This window comes from Leucopleurus acutus (genome assembly GCF_964270905.1).
Source record: "Leucopleurus acutus genome assembly, chromosome: 3".
Taxonomy (NCBI): Eukaryota; Metazoa; Chordata; class Mammalia; order Artiodactyla; family Delphinidae; genus Leucopleurus; species Leucopleurus acutus.
The window spans coordinates 28,243,363-28,266,509 of NC_139145.1; the positions used below are offsets into that span (position 1 = coordinate 28,243,363).

Sequence of the window (23,147 nt, forward strand, 5' to 3'; positions counted from 1 at the left end):
GACTACTACTATCAATACTCCTCCACACAACAACATTATGAATCTCAAATTCGTCCTGTGCGATATCAAAGCCAGACTCAAAAGGCTGCATATAATACGATTCCATCTATATTCTGGAAAAGGCGCAACTGTAGGAACAGAAAACAGATCGGTGGTTGTGAGGAGTTAGGGGTGAGAGAGGGAGTTCACTTTTACAAAGAGGCATAAGGAAATATTTTAAGGTGATAAAAATGTTCAATATCTTGACTGTGGTTGTGGTTACATAATTGGATATGTTTGTCAAAACTCACAGAAGGATACACTGAAAGTGAAGAATTTATCAAGTAAATTATACCTCAATAAAAAAACGTGACTTACTGCAAAACAAACAAAAAATAAAGAGCTATGATAAAATTTTTCCTTTTTATACTATAAGGCACTTGAGTTCATTCACCCCTCCCCTTTAAAAACTTCTTCCATGAAGCATAAATACCATCATTTACTTTCAAGGGAAAAATTATAATACTCTCATTGTAGTATTTATAAAAGTATATTTCTGAAAAAAGGGCCGAGGGCCATCTCCTCTATGAAAGCTCACTGAAGTCTAACCTCACCTCCTAGACTTCAATCACATGAGTAAACATTACCATTTACCTGGAAGCCAGCTTATTTTTTTCCTTCCTTGACCTTGGCCGGGCTGTTAAGGGAAGCTCACTGACTGGAGTCAGATCACTAATCACCTTATTCAGTTTCCGTAGTTCATTGCCTATCTGGAGTAGTTTTTTAGGATTTGGAGTCAGGTCTTCCACATCCGTTCTCCGTGACTTCTTTACTGCATATTTTCCTATAGATGGTTTAAAAGAAGTTTAAGTGAGATCATTTTATTTAACAAGAGATACATTTTATATAGCCATATGTAAAAATCCATCTCTCCCCTCCCCCCTTTTCTTTTTTCAGAGGTCTCAGCATGTGAACAACCTACGCTAGAAGGGCTGGCCTCCTCTCCTTCCCACTTTGTGATGGCAAGAAATGGGGGTAATAGAGCACAACTCCAGCCTTTTCCCAAACCTTCTCCACCTTAAGGTTTCTAGCCCTGGTATGATGGATTCTTAATTATCTGTATGGAAGTAATAAGCATCTCAAACCTCAGGACTGGAGTCCAAGTTCACCTGCACACAAAAATCAGGGCTAGGGTACAGTATATGGTCAGCAACGAATTTGGAAATTTTACCCAAACCAAGACATTTATGCTGCTATGACTGAAAATTTGTCAGACATATATATTCCTGTGTTGGACCCAAAAGTCCAACAAATAAGGATTGCCTTTTCAGAAACCACGTCTTCAGTTAGTTTGATAAATAACATTACAGAAGACTCAAGAAGACTTTCCCTACCACTGCAGGCAAGAGGAATGGCTCTGTCCTCTGAACTACAATACCCTGAACAACTTTCCTAGTACTCACTACATGCTACCTGGACCTATTTTTTGGACCCATCTTTTCACTTCTGGTAGAAAATTAATCTGAAGTCAAAAACTAGGCCTTTATTCACTGAAAGATAATAGAGTACAGACCTGGGTGCCAGTGGAAAGGGAAAATGAGGCACAAATATACTTCTGATACAACTTCTGTGTCAAAAATGCTTAGCAACTTATATCTGTAGCATGAGCAACTACTAAACTGTTTACTGAGCTCCAAGCCTACTAGAGCCCCTCACCTTCTCAGTACAGACTTTGGATTAAGGTAAAAACATCTGTGCAGAAGAAATTCTACTCAATTACATCCTCCTGGGTTCACAGATCAAAATCTGGCCTACCTAAGATTATAAGCCTCTCCTGACTCTTACTATTCAATTCTTCCTGCTCCATTCCTTTTCTCCGCAATTGTTCTTCCTTTCTTTCCTTTCCCTCCTCTTTTCTCTCCACCACCGTTTTGATTCCAATCTCCCTGTTTATATTTAGGCCTGGAGATTGGACAAAAATGAAAGACAGAGATGCTAGAGCCCATTCTCTTCTTCCCCAACCCTTCTTGCTTATGGCAACTGTGACAGGTCAGGAATCAGCAGGCTCTTGGGTCATTTCCTGGGTAGGATATATAGAACAAGAAGTGACTACAAATCATTTTTACACAAGCTTTCCTCCCTGTTTAGGTGATGGCTCTCAATACTGATAAAAGCTATTTGTGAATGAAGAGCAGTCACAGCAAATACAGCAGCTCTACTGTTCTAGACTCTCCAATTTGCTAGGAAGGGTTGAATACCTACATATAATGTATAATGATTAACCATTATGGTTTACTATCTCTATTTAAAAGTGACATGAAATATCCAGGACTGATGGTTACACCAAGACTTATCATGGTGATCATGGTGCATGCAAATGTCAGATCACAATGTAATACACCTGAAACTGATATAATATTGCACATCACCTATATTTCAATAACAAGAGAAAGGAAGGGAGGGAGGGAGGGAACATACATGATCACAATCCCCTCTTACCATGATGTAAGCCATTTTTCTGATACATGTTACTTGGCAAGGTATCTCTGTTCCATTCAGATGGCCTTAGCATCCTCTCTTGCTGTGATGGTGTGAGTTGTTCACTATACTCCCAGAAGTACCTTCTTTTACCTCTCTTCCGAGAGGTAATTGAAGTCATCTCCTTCAAATCTTCCACAGAATCATTTTCATAGCCTTAAAAAAAGAAAGCCCCCCGCCCCGATTTTAAGTTCCGTACATTTCAATAAACCAATCAGGACAAACAAAAAGATCTCCTCTATTTACCATCTGACACATTTCCTTTCATCAAAAAACAGTATTAACATGTCAAAGATAATAAACCAAATCTATAAAATAACTTTTAATATAGAAATCTCTAATTCAAAATATTTAGAGACTAATAAACAGAGATAACTACACTGTTTACCTTCCTTAGGTTTCTCTTTGGTTAGTATATGACACTTTCTTTTTGTATCTTCACATGAGATTGAGAGAATGAAATACAGCCACAGGAAAACAAACAACCCAATCAAAAAATGGGCAGAGGGGCTTCCCTGGTGGTGCAGTGGTTGAGGGTCGGCCTGCCGATGCAGGGGACACGGGTTCGTGCCACGGTCCGGGAGGATCCCACATGCTGTGGAGCGGCTGGGCCTGTGGGCCATGGCCGCTGAGCCTGCGCGTCTGGAGCCTGTGCTCCGCAACGGGAGAGGCCACAGCAGTGAGGGGCCCGCGTACCGCCAAAAAAAAAAAAAAAAAACAGAAAGGGCAGAAGACCTAAATAGACATTTCTCCAAAGAAGACATGCAGATAGCCAACAGGCACGTGAAAAGATGCTCAATATCGCTAATTATCAGAGAAGTGCAAATCAAAACCACAATGAGGTATCACCTCATACCAGTCAGAATGGCCATCATTAAAAAGTCCACAAACAATAAATACTGGAGAGGGTGTGGAGAAAAGGGAACCCTCCTACACTGTTGGTAGGAATGTAAATTGGTGCAGCCACTATGGAGAACAGTATGGAGGTTCCTTAAAAAACTAAATATAGGGGCTTCCCTGGTGGCGCAGTGGTTGAGAGTCCGCCTGCCGATGCAGGGGACACGGGTTCGTGCCCCGGTCCAGGAAGATCCCACATGCCGCAGAGTGGCTGGGCCCGTGAGCCATGGCCGCTGAGCCTGTGCGTCCGGAGCCTGTGCTCCGCAACGGGAGAGGCCACAACAGTGAGAGGCCCGCGTACCGCAAAAAAAAAAAAAAAAAAAACAAACAAACAAACAAAAAACTAAATATAGAGTTGTCATAGGATCCAGCAATCCCACTCCTGGGCATATACCCGGAGAAAACTCTAACTCAAAAATACACATGCACCCCAATGTTCATAGCAGCACTATTTACAACAGACAAGACTTGGAAGCAACCTAAATGTCCACAGACAGATGAATGGATAAAGAAGATGTGGTGTGTATATATATATATATATGTATATATATACACACACACACACATACATACACACACACACACACACACACACCAGAATACTACTCAGCCATAAAAAAGAATGAAATAATGCCATTTGCAGCAACATGGATGGACCTAGAGATTATCGTATTAAGTGAAGTCAGACAGAGAAAGAAAAATAAGTATCATATGATATCACTTATATGTGGAGTCTAAAATATGATACAAATGAAGTTATTTATAAAATAGAAACAGACTCACAGACATAGAAAACAAACCTATGCTTACCAAAGGGGAACGTGGTGGGAGGGATAAATTAGGAGTTTGGGATTAGCAGATACAAACTACTATATATAAAATAGATAAACAGCAAGTTCCTACAGTATAGCACAAGGAACTATATACAATATCTTGTAATCACCTATAATGAAAAAGAATATATATATGTATAACTGAATCACTTTGCTGTACACCAGAAACTAACACAACATTATGTAAATCAACTATATTTCAATTAAAAAAAAAGAAATACAGGCACAGAAATGTTAAAAAGTACCATTAATTAACGGTACTTAGACACTATACAATTATTTTTAATGTCTTCCGTCTAATATTTATGCATCTGAAACATCCCCAGACAGAAAGCTGTGTGCATTTCTGGGAAGGTATCCTATGAAGCAGAATTCTGTGAGGTAGCAGTGGTTTTCTTCCTACTTCCCACAATACGCTTTTTGTAAAAGTACAAAAATGACAGTTCTCACACAGGCTATTCAAATAAAAACTTATATGCCTATTCTAACTAATATTTTATTGGAAGCAATTTGCATTTACTTCACTTTTTAAGAAGTTATTTTCCCTACTAATAGGAAGTTTCAGAAAATACTTAATTCTGAGCTGCTAGAACTACTGGTCAGACCCAATACAGAATAACCTATAAATCTAAAATACCCTCAGAGCATGCCCATCTTAGAGATTACTCCACCTAATTAGTACTAGGTACCTGGGGCAATGGAGATGGGCTGTGCACGGGGTGTATACAGCCCTAAACCTAAGGTAGCAAGGAAAAACTGGATGGCAATGGCCAAGCAAAATGACCATTTTCCCTCCTAAAAACATGACTCCTCTGGAACTGACACTAAGAAAGTGATGACATCTGGACATTTTGGAAATAAAAATCGAATTTCAGAATTTTGCCAGGTTTTCTTCACATTAAGAGTTAATTAGGAACATGATTCCATTTATTCGACATTGTGGGAAAGGCAAAAGTACAGGGACAAAGTGGTTGCCAGAGGTTGGGGGTGGAGGGAGAGGCTGACTATAAAGGAACGGGAGGGACATCTGGGGGGTGATCAAACTATTCCGTACCTTGATTGTGGTGGTGGTGGTTTCATGATTACATGCACTCGTCAAGACTCAAAGAAGTGTACACTTAAAGAGGGGTGAATTTTACTGTTATGCCTCGATAAACATGACCTTTGAAAAAAGAATCAATTCAGAGAGCAGAATGATTTCGAGGCAACAGTAAAGACAAGCTTTTGTAGCACTGCTGGCTTAACAGCATTAAAATGCTCATGTAGTACTTTAAAACAAATTAAAAAAACACAAACAAAACAACAACATGGCAAGCAGTGTGACAGAGAACCTTAGTTCTTCTTAAGAAATGACGCACAGACTACCCTGGTGGCACAGTGGTTGAGAATCCGCCTGCCAATGCAGGCAACACGGGTTTGAGCCCTGGTCCGGGAAGATCCCACATGCCGTGGAGCAACTAAGCCTGCAAACCACAACTACTGAGCCTGCATGCCACAACTACTGAAGCCCGTGCATCCTAGAGCCCACATGCTGCAACTACTGAGCCCACGCACCTAGAGCCTGTGCTCCACAACAAGAGAAACCACTGCATGAGAAGCCCGTGCACCACAACAAAGAGTAGCCCCCGCTTGCCGCAACTAAAGAAAAGCCCGCATGCAGCAACGAAGACCCAACGCAGCCAAAAATACAATTTAAATAAATAAATAAGAAATGAGGCACAAGTGACACAATCATTTTTGGAAATCTGATTTTTAAAAATTCTGTTAGATACATAAAGTAATATTTTTTTATTTACTTGTGTTAATGTATCACTTTAAATTAAAGGACTTTATCTTATTCCAGTTATCAACCTAGCTTTGGAAAAGGTGCAAGGGCTACATGCTTCCGCCAGAAATGGCCTTTTTTAAAAGGCCTTTGCTCCATGAGGCCAAGCTAAAATTACTGGCTCACAGAGACTACCCTAGTATGGCTGGGAACACCTCAACACAGGCAGCACCAACCAAAACACTCCCATCTTCCTATCAATGTCAAGAACTGGTGTCCCAAGTCTATCCCGGCCCAAAGTATAAGGTAAACATTTTTACATACAGCTCCCTCAGGCAACCCATCCCCTGACACTTTATTTGATATGCTCCCTCAGTGGCCTAGATTTCTGGCAAAACACTTTCTCTCTCATTTAATGTACTCACATATTTCACTCACAGATGTTTCATTTGAGGCTTCTAAGAACTGGGTAGGAAGAGGTTATTAACCCTATTTACACAAAGAAACATGCTCAATGGAGGGTTTAAGTGATTTGGCAGAGCTGGGACTGGCTCAGGCCCCATGACTCCAGCTCCAAATGGGCTTCCCGCTTTGCCTGTGCCTATCTAGTTAAATGGTCTAAACAGATTTTTTCCCCCACATATATTCCACGTTAAATCCAAAGAGTCATTAGGATTTGGATTTCTTCTCTCCCACCCAAATTAATAACCAGTTTTATTTACTTACATATGTTCAGCATTTTCCCAAAAAAAGTATTTAAGGGTTATCAGTTTTCTTTGACCTAATATTTTAATATTTTCTAATAGCATACACCATGAACTCACAATAACACACATACACACAATGGATTTGTTAAAGTCATCTGCCTTTCAATACAGAGACTACTGTGATCAAGTAGAATGCATGAAAATTATATTCCCAGATCACTGGTCTTGCATTTAAGGTGATTAAATATTTCTTGAAGTGTGTTCTGAGGAACACTATTACTATAAAATGTCTTCAATCCCAAGTGAGTTCTGTGATCAAATAAATTTTAAGAAATTCTTGTCCTGAATCTTTCTCTTGCCAAGTCACAGTACACATAAGATCAGAAGACTGAGAAATCATGACAGTAAATAAACCCACTCAACTCTAAGTTGCATGAAGATAAGGATCATGTCTATTTTGTTCATCTCTGCATAGCCAAAAATTAGTACACACAGTGCCTAACACAAAAATAGGCACCCCCCCACACAATTTTTTTTTAACAAATCAATGATTTGTTTAATGTAACATTTCCCATGGAGCCTTTTCCATTTTCTTTTCATTTGATGGATCACCATATTGATCTAACTCATTCCTTCCTGACACAGTTACCAAAACGTAGTCAAAAAGGCCTAAAATTCTGATCACACGTCTTTGGTTAGTGCAGATTACTGCCATTAAGCTGGTAAAGTCAATCATGAAAATCCTTAGTAGGGATTACAAAATAAACTCTCATTCTGGGGGCCTAATTCTTAGCCTTACAACCATGTAATTCCATGACCCCAAACAGTTGTAGCCTGTCCACAGAATAGGCTCTATTAAAACTTGGGAGCAAGTCCAGAGTAGGGACTGAAACACCATTTTACACCTTTCCTGGAGCTTTGTAGGCTCAGGCACTGTTGTAGCCAACTGCCAAGAAACAGCATCAAGGGAGCTAGTCATCACAAAAGGGCCTTTGTAAACTGCTGCAAATTAAACCAATCAACCCACTCTGAAGAAACTATAACTATCCCACTTTTCTGCTTCAAAGAATTTCTTCTTGCCTCTCACCAATAACTCACATTTGTATTCTTAAAGTCACTTGTTTAGCTCTTTCTTCCAAGAAGAAGGGAAATTTTCATTAGCAAATGAGAATAAGCCCCCAAAATACCATAAAATATCATTGATTTGTGGATAAGGCATGTCATTTGTTGACATTTGTGAGAAGTGTCCAAGTAATACTAACCAAAGAGGTTTTACTTCAAGTCAACTGGAAGTGAGTGAATTAAATGCCATCCAAACATTTAGTATTGTTAAATAGTGCCAATAAGAGGGGTTCACCCTGACAAATGCCAGCTAACACATCTCTGTTTAAAGCACTGTTGGTTGCTTAACACCAACAAACTCACAAATCAGGGCTCTCCCGCCCCACCCCCGACAAGAGTCAAAAGGCTGAGAAAATGGAAATGAGGGTCAACTTATCAAGTGGTTTCTTTTCATGGACCTACTCATCTCTCAACACATTTATCCCTGTGAAATCAAGTCAAAAGATCAAGGATGACTGGAGTTAAAAGTCAAAGAAAAGCAGGAATTCCCTGGCAATCCAGTGGTTAAGACTCCACGCTCTCATTGTCGAGGCCCAGGTTCAATCCATGGTCAGGGAACTAAGATCCCACCAAAAAAAAAAAGTCAAAGAAAAGCAAAACTACAACCAGAAGTGGAATAAACAGTATAGTCCTTGCCTGCCTTGCTTGGTGATAGTGGGATTTACCGACTCCCTCAGATTTATATATTCCTTTTAGCACCAGCCAGTAAAGGCATTTTCTTCCCCATACTTTCCACTTCCTAGTTATCACCCTAGTTATCACTCCTTGTCTCAACCCTTACCCTCCCTCCTACCCTAATTCTAAATATGGGACTCAAAACAATAGGACTGACCTGTCAGGTTTTAAGGACCACTCATGGAGAGCACTTTGGTCTCCCTATGGGAGGGAGCTATATAACTTACTGCTAACTGCAAAGACAGTTTGAAACACCTCAAAGCAGATTTCATTAACTTGTTGAGAGAGAAGTTTTCCTGCTAAGTAGAAAAGACAATTGTTCTGTCTAGACTATACTGAGTGCTAAAGTAAACCAAAGAAAAGGCATAAACCCTTTTCCTCCACCTTTTCCTTACTTGAAAATCCACTCAAGTCAAACAACTTAATTGTATCAAATGCATAAATCTAAGCATTTGTGCAATAGAAAGATTTCACTAAGAGGAAAGTCTCTGGGCAATAATATGCTTCACTGGCTACAATATAGCTACTATGGCTGAAAAACCTTTCTGAAAATTAAATACCAATGTTTATACTGGCTGAAATTCCAACAATGAAAGGGCTCTCTTTGACAATTTATATTTTTCTTAATAACTTGGTCTTTTATGTAGAAGTTATAGTGCCAATATTATTTTTGAAGAAAATAACTTTCGCTTAAATGTGAAGATCTTCACTTCTTTGTGCATTTAACTGTGTGCCACTTGGCAACACCATTTTCATAAATAAACTGCACAAGCCAACAGTGGCAAAAGCCCAACCATGTACATGCTGAAGTGAACCAGTTCCCCACAGGTTTCATTTTCTTTCTCCCTTTTTTTTATATGCACTGTATATAAATAGAGCAGAGACTCCTTCATGCTCATTAAATTACAGCATGTATTTTTCTTCAGTGGAAAAATACTGTGCAAATGAAAGATGCAGCAGACACAAAGAAAAAGCTCTCTTTTACCTTATTCATTAAGTAGGCTTTGTTGGTTATTAGGGATGAGTAATATAAACCATCATTGCTTGGTTCACCATTCTAGGGACTCCAAACATACCTCAATTATAGCAGAGGGACACATGCAGAAATAGCAATATTTTTTAAACCAATCAATTTTGGCATCTTTGCACAGCTGCTCAAGACAGTAACAAATCAGATCACTTAACATAAGATAAACTAAGAAGAAGCCCTCGAGGAATCAGCATATGAACTACACATGAGCAAGAGTGATTATTTTAGAGCTGTTTGAATAGATAAAAGCAATTACATATCCAAGTCAAGATACTAAGTCATTTAATCCCCAAACTAAGACAAAGAAAGCAACCACAGCAAAACTTTCTATTTCAAGAGAGTAGCAAAAAGTCAATTCAGTAAGCCTCCAAGCACTACAATACCTGGTTCAGAGAAAGTGTCACTGATGTCATCATCCTTGTCATCTTCATAATCCTCTTCCTCTTCTTCCTCTTCCTCGTTTTCAGAAAGTTCGTGCTCGCTGCCAAATCCTTCATCATGGTCCTCATCGTCAACATCTTCCTCGTCCTCCTCCTCTTCTTCAGGACTGCATTTGGTTGGCTGTTCACCCAAGTTGTCAGAGACAAAAAGGGAATAATTGTGCTCTTCTTTTTTCTGGGATGAATCTGAGACCGATGTGCTGGCAGAAAGGCTGCTACTCTCTCCTGCTGCAATAGACACAGGCCCCTCCTGGGGCAGGGGACTGAGTAATAGTTCCTGGGTTTCTTTAAAAGGCAAAGCTGGAGTGGCATGGCCCTGCAGAGGCTCCGTCCCTTTTTTCTCTGGTCTTTTGGCTACGGCACCACAGTAGCAGGTGTTCTCCTTTGCTGCATCTGCATGAACCTGGCTCAGTAGAGGCCGGCTCTGCTGCACTGGGTTGATCTTTACCTTTGCCTTTTTCACATAGTCTTTACATTCAACATGAAAGTTCACTTTTTCATTATGATACATGTTGGTCTTCACCATGATTTGTGTGCTTGAAGTGGGTTTACTTGCTTTTTGGACACAGTCTGACAAAGGGACCTCAGCCTGAAGAGTCTTAGAAGAACACACAGGAGCAGCTGCTCTACTTGCGATCTTTTTACCAGGGAATGATGAGGGCAAGGGATTTTGTTTGACACTGAAAAGTGAATCAGGGTAATAAAGGGAATCAGAAACAGACTGAGAGTCCTCGCTATTAAGCTGGGCCAAAGTTGGAGTTTTACTTATGACCTCTTCATCTTGGTAAGGGCTAGAAAAGTCATCGAGACCCAAGTAATCCACTTCTTTTGTTCCCCAGATGTCACAGCTGGTTAGTTTGGTGTACTTCGTTAAGTCTTCACAGTATGTATCCCACTGTTCCCAGTTTGAGGTTAAAGTACCCTCGTTATCCAGGACATCTGTGAAAGACTCCAGATTTTCAATGTCTTTGCAGTCCTCCAAAGAAAGGAAGTTGTCTCTAGGATTTTGCTGGTAGTTCATCTCTCTATCCTGAGAAAGGTTTAAAAAAATATATAAATCACATACTGTAACTGAGGAAAGAATTATTTACCTCCATCCTCACTTTCATGCATCAAATTGATAAATCAGTACTCAACCTCCGGTCTGCTTTTACGATAAACACTACTTACATGACACTCTACCATTCCATTTAATATCATTTCCTCGGGCAAGGAAAAAAAAAAAAGGGAAAATATGTCCCCTGAGAAACCTAGGTATGGTTCAGGGCTCTTGAACTTCACTGTAAACACTCTTCCCGAAAAAAAGTTTACATTTCCTGATCTTTAACTTAGAAGGATTTTGGGACCTTCTCAGAAACAAGCTTCAGTTATAAAGCAAATAACAAAGGCCTTACCTTCATCACAGAATATGTCTTCCTAAGTGAGAATTTAAACATAGAGGTGAAGAGCAATCCAAAGAGAGGTGCAACTCAGCCACAGAAAGATAAGATCTTTGGTAAGACCTCGTAATAACTCTTGGGCATGGGAAAGTACTTTAACTCCTCATGAGTAGAGAGATGATTTTTTAAATGTCAGTAAGACTATGCAGCCATTAAAAGGAATGCAGTTAAGCTCTAATGTACTAGGATGAAAGGCCACTTACCATGTTTTTATGTTAGAAAGAGTTAAGTTACAGAATACTGTATCAATGATATGTCATCCAATTTAAAATATTCATATATTTATATATGCATAGAAAAACTCTGTTAGTGGTAATTATCTCTGGGGAGAAGGTTTGGTGGGTGGAGGCTCAGGAAGAAAATGAGGAAATTTTCAGTTTTCCAGTTTGTTTTTGTTCTGTTTTTGATTTCTCCATTTGTTTGTGGGGTTTTGGTTTTTTTTTTTTTTTTTGGTTGCACGTATGTCTCCATGTGTTTTAACAGCTTTATTGAAATATAGTTTATATACCACAAAATTCACCTCTATTAAGCGTACAACTCAATAATTTTTAGCAAATTAACAGATTTGTGTTAGTTTTCCAGTTTTGATATACCTCCGTGTTTCTGAAGTTGCATGTAATTTAAGTTATTTTTAAAGTCTTTTTCTTAAGAATCTTAAGTGTCTTTTTACCTCGAGAATAAATAATTAGTATATTCAGATGTTGCTTGGGTTTGCTACCTTTGTCTCACATTCTCTGTGTCATCTGCCTTGCTCAATGTTATCAGTCCTAAATATCCCAGCTGAAAAGTCCTTTAGCAGTTAGGCATATTAAAAAGACGGCTTCTACCTTCATCGTCAAAAACTAGAGTTAAGGATATTTAGATAACCTTTCCTCTTACTATTTTCAATGGGCTCATACACCCTTCTAAAATACCAGACTGATAGTGACAAGAAAAAAATTTGGCCTGATCACATCATTTTTTCTTTTTAGACATTTATAAATAAAAAAATGATACAACACCTTTACCTCAAATCGATTAAAGCAGAATCCAAGAAAATGTTACTTACCAGTTCATACATGAAATCTGGATCTGAACTGTTTGCTAAGAGATCTGTGCTCGTCAGAGTCTGTTCTGAAAAGGTGTGGCTTCGAAAGGCATCCCCAAAAGGCGGATCCATTCCGCTTACACTAGGCTACAACAGAGTGATTTTAATTTTGGAAAGTTAACGACTGCTTCGAGACCAGTTTATTACACACAAGCCCCACCCTCACACCTACTAAATAATTATCTTTAAAACAATTTTGTATTTTTTCCTGCTTTTTAATTTTAGTACATTTAAAATATCTAACTAACATTAAACTATGGAATTATATTACGAAAATAACTAAGATGCATCAAACATTGGAAAAGGAATAGACTGGAAATTGTTAATTAGACCTAACTTCTAAAAACTAAAGCTTATTTAGCCACCAGAGTCAGCATGTAGTACCTAATGAATACTTTTATTTATTAGCTATTGTAACATTTCTTCAAATCCATCTCTAACAACACTCGCTGTTCTAACTCCAGAAAGTGGAGAATCCCCTGCCATTTCTTCGGGTCTGAAGAGATAGCAAGACAGTCTCTATACTCCTAAATGAGTTCAATGTCTTATTTCCCAAAACAAGTGTAAGACCATTTGGGCATCTCTAGTCCAACTAATGCCTCCAGGAACGTGATGGAGTCAGGATCAGCCAAATATCAAAAAATCTGCTGAGTGAGGCCAGTAACTGGTGCATGAACTCAGTAGCCTTAATCGTGATCCCTGAGAAGGATACAATTTCTATGATAAATAAGAAAGGGAGAAAAAAAGGCTCGGCACCCAGAGTTGATGCTCCTTCTTTTCTCTTTATCCCCCCTTTATCATTTCAAGGTCTAAACAAATCAGTTCAGAGTGAAGTTCGGGCTAAGACTACTAAAGTGGCCCAAACAAGTCAAAGTCCTCACTTTGAAATCTAACTTGGATAAAGGAAGATGGGAAAGAATACAAATTCCCTGTTTGCCTTTTTGTTCTTCTCTTGCAAGTTTCCGTCAAAACTTTTAAAATTATATTAGTCTGCTTGCTTATATTTCTCTATTCATATACCTTCTACCTACCACAGACTGACCCCTTTTCACACACTCTTTCACCATGTTTTCCTTCACGGGTACTTCCCATCCCATTCTTTTCTTTCTCTAATTTTCCGCAAGCTTGCCAGGTTGCAAGCTCAAAATAAGTGTTTTATAGACCTAAATTCAAGTATTCAATAAATAGCGAATGAAACCTTGAATGGGAAAGAACTCAAAATGGGTATCTGCAGTCCACTTGGTATAGTGGTTGGGGTGGAGGGAGGCCACTGGTCTTTTTACTATCAGCTAGCAAACCCCCTTTTGCCTCCGCTGCCTGCCTCCAAATCACTGGACCATCTCGGCAAGTTGCTGATTTCCTGTGCTCGAGGCACAGTTCTGCCTGGCCCCACATAAAGCCACCTCAGAGTCCCTGCCCTCTCATTATTTCTAGGTTTCTCCCCAGCATAAAAAGAGGGGGGACAGGGCTTCCCTGGTGGCGCAGTGGATGGGAGTCTGCCTGCCAATGCGGAGGACGCGGGTTCGATCTCTGGTCCGGGAGGATCCCACGTGCCGCGGAGCGGCTGGGCCCATGCGTCGCAGCTGCTGAGCCTGCGCTCTGGAGCCCGTGCTCCGCGGCAGGAGGGGCCGCCGCAGTGGGAGGTCTGCGCACCGCGGCTAAGAGTGGCCCCCCTCGCCGCGGCTGGAGAGGGCCCGCGTGCAGCAGCGGAGACCCAACGCAGACAAAAAAAAAAAAAAAAAAAAGTGGGGGAGGGATAAGACCTAACCACGGGAGGGGGAAGGGAAGAAGTTTGGATATGCCGAATAGGGACTAACAGGACTTCATTTATTGTTTCAGTGATTGCCTCAAACCAGAACTGAGCAATTCAAAGTAGTTACCATGATATAAATAGTCATCCTTAGACATGTTTTGTGGGAGGTATAGGTATATATGTGTGTGTGTGTGTGTGTGTGTGTGTGTGTGTGTGTGTGTGTGTGTATGTGTGTGTGTGAAAGACAGAAAGGTTGAAGTCCCTCACCATTTCCTCCTAACTGAATTCAATGGGCATGAAGGGAAAGGAACAATTGGGAAACTAGAAGAAGATAGAGGGGATGGAAATGGGCTTTCTGTGGCAGATTAATTTTCAGGGGAGTTGGTTTAGACCCCATAAAAGCCAGCACCTCTGCTACCTTCTAACCAACTTTTCCTTCACATTGTTCCCTGTGTCAACCTCATTAAATTTCAAAGCTATAGCAAAGGAAGGACATGTATTCGAAACCAGTTGAGATCAGCAGCAAAATGTCTTTAAAAGATATTATAGCAAGTTGTGTTAAGATTCAGAGAACTTACTGAACCAACTGCAGTGGGAAAATATAAAACTTTGCACCTACTCTGTATGATTTACCTGAGGCATTTCCAAGCCCAGATCCTGTGAGTCCGATCCCAAACTTCTTTTTTTTCTCGTTTGTAAATTCCTTTCCAGCTTTACTTTTAATTTCAAGATCAAAGATGATTTTCACAATAAACAGTAGGTTTCCCAGAATGCCTTCAATTCAACTGCTTGTATCACTGTTGTTTTTTTAATAATTCTGTGCGAATCTGTCAACAACACAAAGTAACTTCACTGAAAGCCACTAGAAACAAGTTGACCTTTCAAAAATAACATTAACAAAGAACACTTTAAAGGAATAAGTACTGTGATTGTACTATCAAGAATTTAGGCCATTTTTTAGTACCAACTATTCTGAAATTCACCATCCCTCCCTTTATTTGTTTCTACAATAGGACTGGTCAATAACCAACTGGCACCATTAAAAAAAAAAAAAAAAAAAAAAACGCTGACAAAATTAACATAGGCCTGGGACTTCACTGACAGTCCAGTGGTTAAGACTCCATGCTTCCAATGCAGGGGGCACAGGTTCGATCCTCTGGTTGGGGAACTAAGATCCCACATGCCCGGTGGCACGGCCAAAAGGAAAAAAAATATTATTAACATAGGCCCATCTTTCCTGTGATCTAAAAATGTATTTTACTTAATGTTAAAATAAACCTCCCATTCTCTTCATGTTTTGTATGAGAAAACATAATGTCTCAGCAATTCCATCTACTGTATAATCATTACTGCTAAGTGAACCTACATTTTATATCTCTCATAAATGTACAAGAAGAGCAATGAATATATATCACCAATAACAGAATTTAATATATCCTCTACATTACATAAAATCATGTTCATAATGGTATATGCAGCATTATTCTTTGAGTTATAAGTGAAATCTGTCCTTGAAGTAATTATTCCAGTAAGCTCTGAACGTGTATGTTGAGAGGCGAAACAGGGATAAGGACTACTTTGCAGAGTGGTTTCAAGGGTTAAATTAAATGACTGCAAGTCACCTGGCACAGGGTCTTGACTGTGGTAGAAACTGACAGGTTAGTTCCCCTTTCCCTCCTCTGTGAAGGCTTTAATCAAGAAGAACTAAACAGCTATACCCACTTCATCATCTCTTCCTAGATAAGTGGTCCTCAAAGTGTGATCCCAGGACCAGCAGCATCAGCATCAACCTGGAAATCTGTTACTAATGCAATTCTTGGGCTCCAGTCCAGACCTACTAAAGCAGAAATTCTGAGCGTAGGGCCCAGTAATGTGGTTTAACAAGCCCTCAGGGTGATTCTGCTCCTCTCTAAAATCTGGGAACCTCTGCTTTAAACTGGACTTCTTGCTCTTATTCATTCTAGATGCAGTATCATTTCTTAGACTGATGTAAAGAGCCAATTTAAGCTACGCTGCCCTCTGTAGTTAACACATTCTCTGGCCTAGAGCTTCAGAGTGATACATTACATCAATTTCAGAGACCTCTTGCTGAACAAATAAGAGATAGTCAACAAGGACGCAATAATTGTTCTACTCAATTAGATTAATAAATTGAGTATCATCTGCATTTCCTAGGTCTTTGCTGGGCTTTTCCCACTACTTGGCTGTCATTCTCAGTGCACTGTTCTAGCCTAGGAAACACCCTCAAGTGCCCAACCTGGGCCCAGAAACAGAATTAACTATGCATCTCAATCCAGTGCTACAGTTTTTAAATGGACTGATGCCTGCTTGTGCCAAAGGCTAGTTCTGGCCCAATTCCTCCTTGGACATACTGCTGACACGTACTCTCAGTCCTAACTCTTCCCATGATTCCTGTGAGAAACAAGGTCAGTTGCCTTTTCCAGACCTATTACTTAGACCCCCCCCCCAAAAACAAATTATTCAAGTGATGCATTCAACAAAGTGGACTAGTATAATCCCGGTCTATAACTTTGGATCTGGGAAAAAAGTTTGATACTCTCTAAAACCTGAAATTTATCCTTTCTAGCAACAGGGTTGAAGAATCAAGAAGAGATTGAGTTCTCTACAACATATGTATTTTGGCATATATTTATTGACAACCACTATAGACACCATGTACCAACAGCTTGGTTTATCAGGAAAACACTGGACAAAAAAAGGGCTAAGTTCTAGTTATTGCTCTCACTTGCAAACTCTACAATATTGGGTATGTCAATCTTTCTAAGACTCATTTTTCTCATCTATATAAAGAAAATAATATTACTCCTGGCTACCAAATTTTCTAAGCCATAAAACTTCCATACAAATACAAATATTTATGTAAAACGTTATTTTAAACACTTGGCATCGAAACAAATTTGTCAATGCAGTTAGCAAAAAGAGCACTTGTTTGGAAGACAAGAGACCTGGATTCCAGTTTTGATTCCATAATTAAAACTAAATAGGAGGGCTTCCCTGGTGGCACAGTGGTTGAGAGTCCGCCTGCCGATGCAGGGGACACGGGTTTGTGCCCCGGTCTGGGAAGATCCCACGTGCCGTGGAGCGGCTGGGCCCGTGAGCCATGGCCGCTAAGCCTGCGTGTCCGGAGCCTGTGCTCCGCAACGGGAGAGGCCACAACAGTGAGAGGCCTGCGTACCGCAAAAAAACAAACAAACAAACAAAAAACCCAACAACAACAAAAAAACCCCAAAAAACGAAATAGGAGAGTGGCCAAGATGGCGGAGTAGAAGGACTTTAAGCTCATCAACTCTCACAAGCACACCAAAATCACAACAAGCTGCAGAACAATCATTGTTGAAAAAGACTGAAACCTACTAGAAAAGATCCTCTACAGCTAAAGACATAAAGACAGAACCATGAGACTGGTAGGAGGCATGGACTTACAATATAATCAAATCCCATATCCCCCAGGTAGGTGAACCCCAAATTGGAGAATAATTATATTATAGAGGTTTCCCCACAGGAGCAAGAGTTCTGAGCCCCATATCTGGGACCCCAGTCTGGGGGTCTGGCAACAGGAAGAGGAGCCCCCCTAGAGCATTTAGCTTTGAGGGCCAGCAGGGCTTGATTGCAGAAGCTCCACAAGATTGGGGGAAATAAGACTTCATTCTTAAAGGGTGCACACAAAATCTCATGCACACCAGGACCAAAGACAAAAGCAGTAATTTCACAGGAGCCTGGGCCAGACTTACCTGTTGGTCTTGCAAGGTCTCCTGGGAAGGTGGGGGGCAGCTGTGACCCACCCTGGGGACACAGACACTGGTGAAAGATACATGGGGGAGGCTGATATATTGGCACCAAGACCTGGTTGCACCCAACAGCCTGAAGGCTCCAGTGCTGGGATACCTCAGGCCAAGCAACAAACTGGGTGTGGACACAGCCCCACCCGTCAGCAGACAGGTTGCCTAAAGACTTCCTGTCCACAGCTGCCTCTAAACACAGCCCTAAACATGGCTCTGCCCACCAGAAAACCAAGACCCAGTTCCACCTACCAGGAGGCAGGCACAGGCCCCTCCCACCAGGAAGCCTGCACAAGCCCCTGGACCAACCTCACCCACCAGGGAAACAAACAAAATTAAAGAAGACAATAACTGAAATGAAAAACACACTACAAGGAACCAACAGTACACTAAATGAAGGAGAAGAATGGATCCGTGAGCTGGAATACAGAGTAGTGGAAATCACTGCTGCCAAACCAAAAAAAGAAAAAAGAATGAAAAGAAATGAGGACAGTCTGAGACCTCTGGGACAACGTCAAACATGCTAATATTCACATTATAGGGGTCCCAGAAGGAGAAGAGAGAGAGAAAGGACCCGAGAAAATATTTCAAGAGATAATAGCTGAAAACTTCCCTAACCTGGGAAAGGAAATAGTCGCCCAAGTCCAGGAAGTGCAGAGTCCCATAGAGAATTAACCCACAGGGGAATACACCACGACACACTGTAATCAAAAGGACAAAAATTAAATATAAAGAGAGAATATTAAAAGCAACACGGGAAAAGCAACAAATAGCAAACAGGAGAACTCCCATAGGGCTATCAGCTGATTTTTCAGCAGAAACCCTGCAGGCCAGAAGGGAGTGGCACAATATACTTAAAGTGATGAAAGAGAAAAACCTACAACCAAGAATACTTTACCTAGCAAGGCTCTCTTTCAATTTTGATAGAGAAGTCAAAAGCTTTACAGACAAGCAAAAGCTAAAAGATTTCAGCACCACCAAACCAGCTTTACAACAAATGCTAAAGGGACTGCTCTAGGTGGAAAAGAAAAGGCCACAACTAGAAACAAGAAAATTACAAAATAAAAAATCTCACTGGGAAAGGCAAACATACAATAAAGGTAGGAAATCATCCACACACAAAGCTAGTAGGGAGGTTAAAAGATAAAAGTAGTAAAATCTGGACTTCCCTGGTGGTGCAGTGGTTAAGAATCTGCCTGCCAATGCAGAGGACACGGGTTTGAGCCCTGGTCCAGGAAGATCCCACGTGCCGCGGAGCAACTAAGCCCGTGCGCCACAACTACTGAAGCCTGTGCGCCTAGAGCCCGTGCTCTGCAACAAGAGAAGCCACCGCAGTGAGAAGGCTGTGCACTGCAACAAAGAGTAGCCCCTGCTCGCCACAACTAGAGAAAGCCCGTGCACAACAACGAAGACCCAATGCAGCCCCCAATAAATAAATAAATAAATAAACAAATTTTTTAAAAAGTAGTAAAATCATTTGTATCCAACAATAAGCAGTTAAGGGATACACAAAACAATTAGATGTAAAATAGAAAATCAAAAACAGTAATCATCAGGGGAGTAGAATACAAATTCAGGGTATCTAAAATACGTTTGAAATTAAGAGATCAGCAACTTAAAATAAGCACGTATAAATACAGACTCCTATACAAAAACTTCATGGTAACCACAAAACAAAAATGCATAATAGATATACATACAAAACAGAAAAAGAAATCCAAACATAACACTAAAGTTAGTCACCAAATCACGACAAGAAAACAAAGAATGGGGGGAAAAACCTACAGAAACAAATCCAAAACAATTAACAAAATGGCAATAGGAACATACATATCGATAATTACCTTAAATGTAAATGAACTAAATGCTCCAACCAAAAGACACATACTGGCTGAATGGATACAAAAACAAGACCCATATATTTGCTGCCTACAAGAGACTCACTTCAGATCTAGAGACACATACAGACTGAAAGTGAGGGGATGGAAAAAGGTATTCCACGCTAATGGAAATCAAAAGAAAGCCAAAGTTGCAATACTTACATCAGGCAAAATAGACTTTAAAATAAAGACTGTTATAAGAGACAAAGAAGGACACTACATAATGATCAAAGGATCAATCTAAGAATATACAACAATTGTAAATATATATGCACCCTACATAGGAGCACCTCAATATATAAGGCAAATGTTAACAGACATAAAAGAAGAAATTGACAGTAACACAACAGTGGGGGACTTTAACACCCCACTTACATCAATGGACAGATCATCCAGACAGAAAAGCAATAAGGAAACACAGACCTTAAATGGCACATTAGACCAGACGGACTTAGTTGATATTTATAGGGCATTCCATCCGAAAGCAGCAGAATACACATTCTTCTCAAGTGCACATGGAACATTCTCCAGGACAGATCACATGCTGGGCAACAAAGCAAGCCTCTGTAAATTTAAGAAAACTGAAACTGTATCAAGCATCTTTTCTGACCACAACACTATGAGGCCAGAAATCAACTACATGAAAAAAACTGCAAAAAACACAAACACGTGGAGGTTAAACAATACACTACTAAACAACCAATGGATCACTGAAGAAATAAAGAGGAAATTAAAAAATACCTAGAGACAAATGAAAATGAAAACATAATAATCCAAAACCTATGAGATGCAGCAAAAGTAATACTAAGAGGGAAGTTTACAGCAATAAAGCTTACCTCAGGAAACAAGAAAAATCCCAAATAAACAACCTAACTTTAAGTCTAAAGCAACTAAAGAAGAACAAACAAAACCCAAAGTTAGTAGAAGGAAAGAACTCATAAAGGTCAGAAGAAATAAATGAAGTAGAGACTAAAAAAAACAATAGAAAAGACCAACAAACTAAAAGCTGGTTCTTTGAAAAGATGAACAAAATTGATAAACCTCTGGCCACACTCATCAAGAAAAAAGAGAGGGACTTCCCTGGAAGCACAGTGGTTAAGAATCCACCTGCGGGGCTTCCCTGGTGGCGCAGTGGTTGAGAATCTGCCTGCCAATGCAGGGGACACGGGTTCGAGCCCTGGTCTGGGAAGATCCCACATGCCACAGAGCAACCGGGCCCGTGAGCCACAATTACTGAGCCTGCGCGTCTGGAGCGTGTGCTCCGCAACAAGAGAGGCCGCGATAGTGAGAGGCCTGCGCACCGCGATGAAGAGTGGCCCCTGCTTGCCACAACTAGAGAAAGCCCTTGCGCGGAAACGAAGACCCAACACAGCCATAAATAAATAAATTAATTAATAAAAAAAAAAAAAAAGAATCCACCTGCCAACGCAGGGGACACGGGTTCAAGCCCTGGTCTGGGAAGATCCCACATGCTGTGGAGCAACTAAGCCCGTGCGCCACAACTACTGAGCCTGTGCTCCAGAGCCTGTGAGCCACAACTACTGAGCCCATGTGCCACAACTACTGAAGCCTGTGCACCTAGACCCCATGCTCCACAACAAGAGAAGCTACCACAGTGAGAAGCCCGCACACTGCAATGAAGAGTAGCCCCCCCGCTTGAGGCAACTAGAGCAAGTCCGCACGCAGCAACAAAGACCCAAAGCAGCCATAAATTAATTAATTTTAAAAAAGAAAAAGAAAAAAAGGGAGAAGGCCCAAATCAATAAAATCAGAAATGGAAAAGGAAAAGTTACAACCAACACCACAGAAATACAAAGGATCATAAGAGATGACTATGAGCAACTGTACACCACTAGAATGGACAACCTAGAAGAAATGTACAAATTCTTAGAAAGGAACAATTTCCCAAAACTGAACCAGGCAGAAATAGAAAATACGAACAGACTAATTACCAGTACTGAAATTGAATCACTAGTTAAAAAACTCCCAACAAGCAAAAGTCCAGGACCAGATGGCTTCACAGGCAAATTCTACCAAACATTAAGAGAAGAGTTAACACTTACCCTCCTGAAACTATTCCAAAAAATTGCAGAGGAAGGAACACTTCCAAACTCATTCTATGAGGCCACTACTACCCTGATACCAAAACCAGACAAAGATATCACAAAAAAAGAAAATTACAGGCCAGTATCACCGATGAACATAGACGCAAAAATCCTCAACAAAATAGTAGCAAACGAAGTCCAACAATACATTAAAAGGATCATACACCATGATCAAGTGGGACTTATCCCAGGGATGCAAGGATTTTTCAATATACACAAATTAATTCAGTGTGATACACCACATTAACAAACTGAATAAAAACCATATGATCATCTCAGTAGATGCAGAAAAAGCTTTTGATAAAATTCAACATCCATTTATGATAAGAACTCTTCAGAAAGTGGGCATAGTGGGAACAAACCTCAACATAATAAAGGCCATATATGACAAACCCACATCTAACATCATACTCAATGGTGAAAAGTTGAAAGAATTTCCTCTAAGATCAGGAACAAGACAAGGATGCTCACTCTCACCACTTTCATTCAACATAGTTTTGGAAGTCCTAGCCACAGCAATGAGGAAGAAAAAAAAAAGAAAAGAAATAAAAGGAATCCAAATTGGAAAAGAAGTAAAACTTTCACTGTCTGCAGATGACATGAAGATACAGATACATATGCAGATACATAGAAAATCCTAAAGATGCTACCAGAAAACTACTAGAGCTCATCAGTGAATGTGGTAAAGTTGCTGGATACAAAATTAATATACAGAAATCTGTTGCATTTCTATATACTAACAAAAAATATCAGAAAGAGAAATTAAGGAAACAATCCCATTTACCATCACATCAAAAAGAATAAAATACCTAGGAATAAACCTACCCAAGGAGGCAAAAGACCTGTACTCCAAAAACTATAAGATGTTGATTTAAAGAAAGTGAAGATGATACAAAGAGACGAAAACATATACAGTGTTCTTGTGTCAGAAGCATCAGTATTATTAAAATGACCATAGTACCAAAGCAATCTACAGAATTCAATGCAGTTCCTATCAAGTTACCAATGACATTTTTCACAGAACTGGAACGAAATTTTTTTTAATTTGTATGGATACACAGAAGACCCCAAATAGCCAAAACAGTCTTCAGAAAGAA

At 40.1% G+C, this 23,147-nt stretch overlaps 1 protein-coding gene across 1 annotated transcript in view; it reads right to left on the reverse strand.

Moving 5' to 3' along the window:
* CREBRF (CREB3 regulatory factor) overlaps positions 1-23,147 on the reverse strand; it is a 61,871-nt gene that overhangs the window by 21,178 nt on the left and 17,546 nt on the right. The window contains exons 2-6 of the mRNA XM_082836399.1: positions 14,899-15,092; positions 12,474-12,599; positions 9,930-11,016; positions 2,479-2,673; positions 634-823 (exon numbers count right to left, since the gene is read on the reverse strand). Of these exons, the coding sequence (XP_082692525.1) occupies positions 634-823; positions 2,479-2,673; positions 9,930-11,016; positions 12,474-12,599; positions 14,899-14,907 (1,607 nt within the window). The 5' untranslated portion in view covers positions 14,908-15,092. The remainder of the gene's footprint in view (positions 1-633; positions 824-2,478; positions 2,674-9,929; positions 11,017-12,473; positions 12,600-14,898; positions 15,093-23,147) is intronic.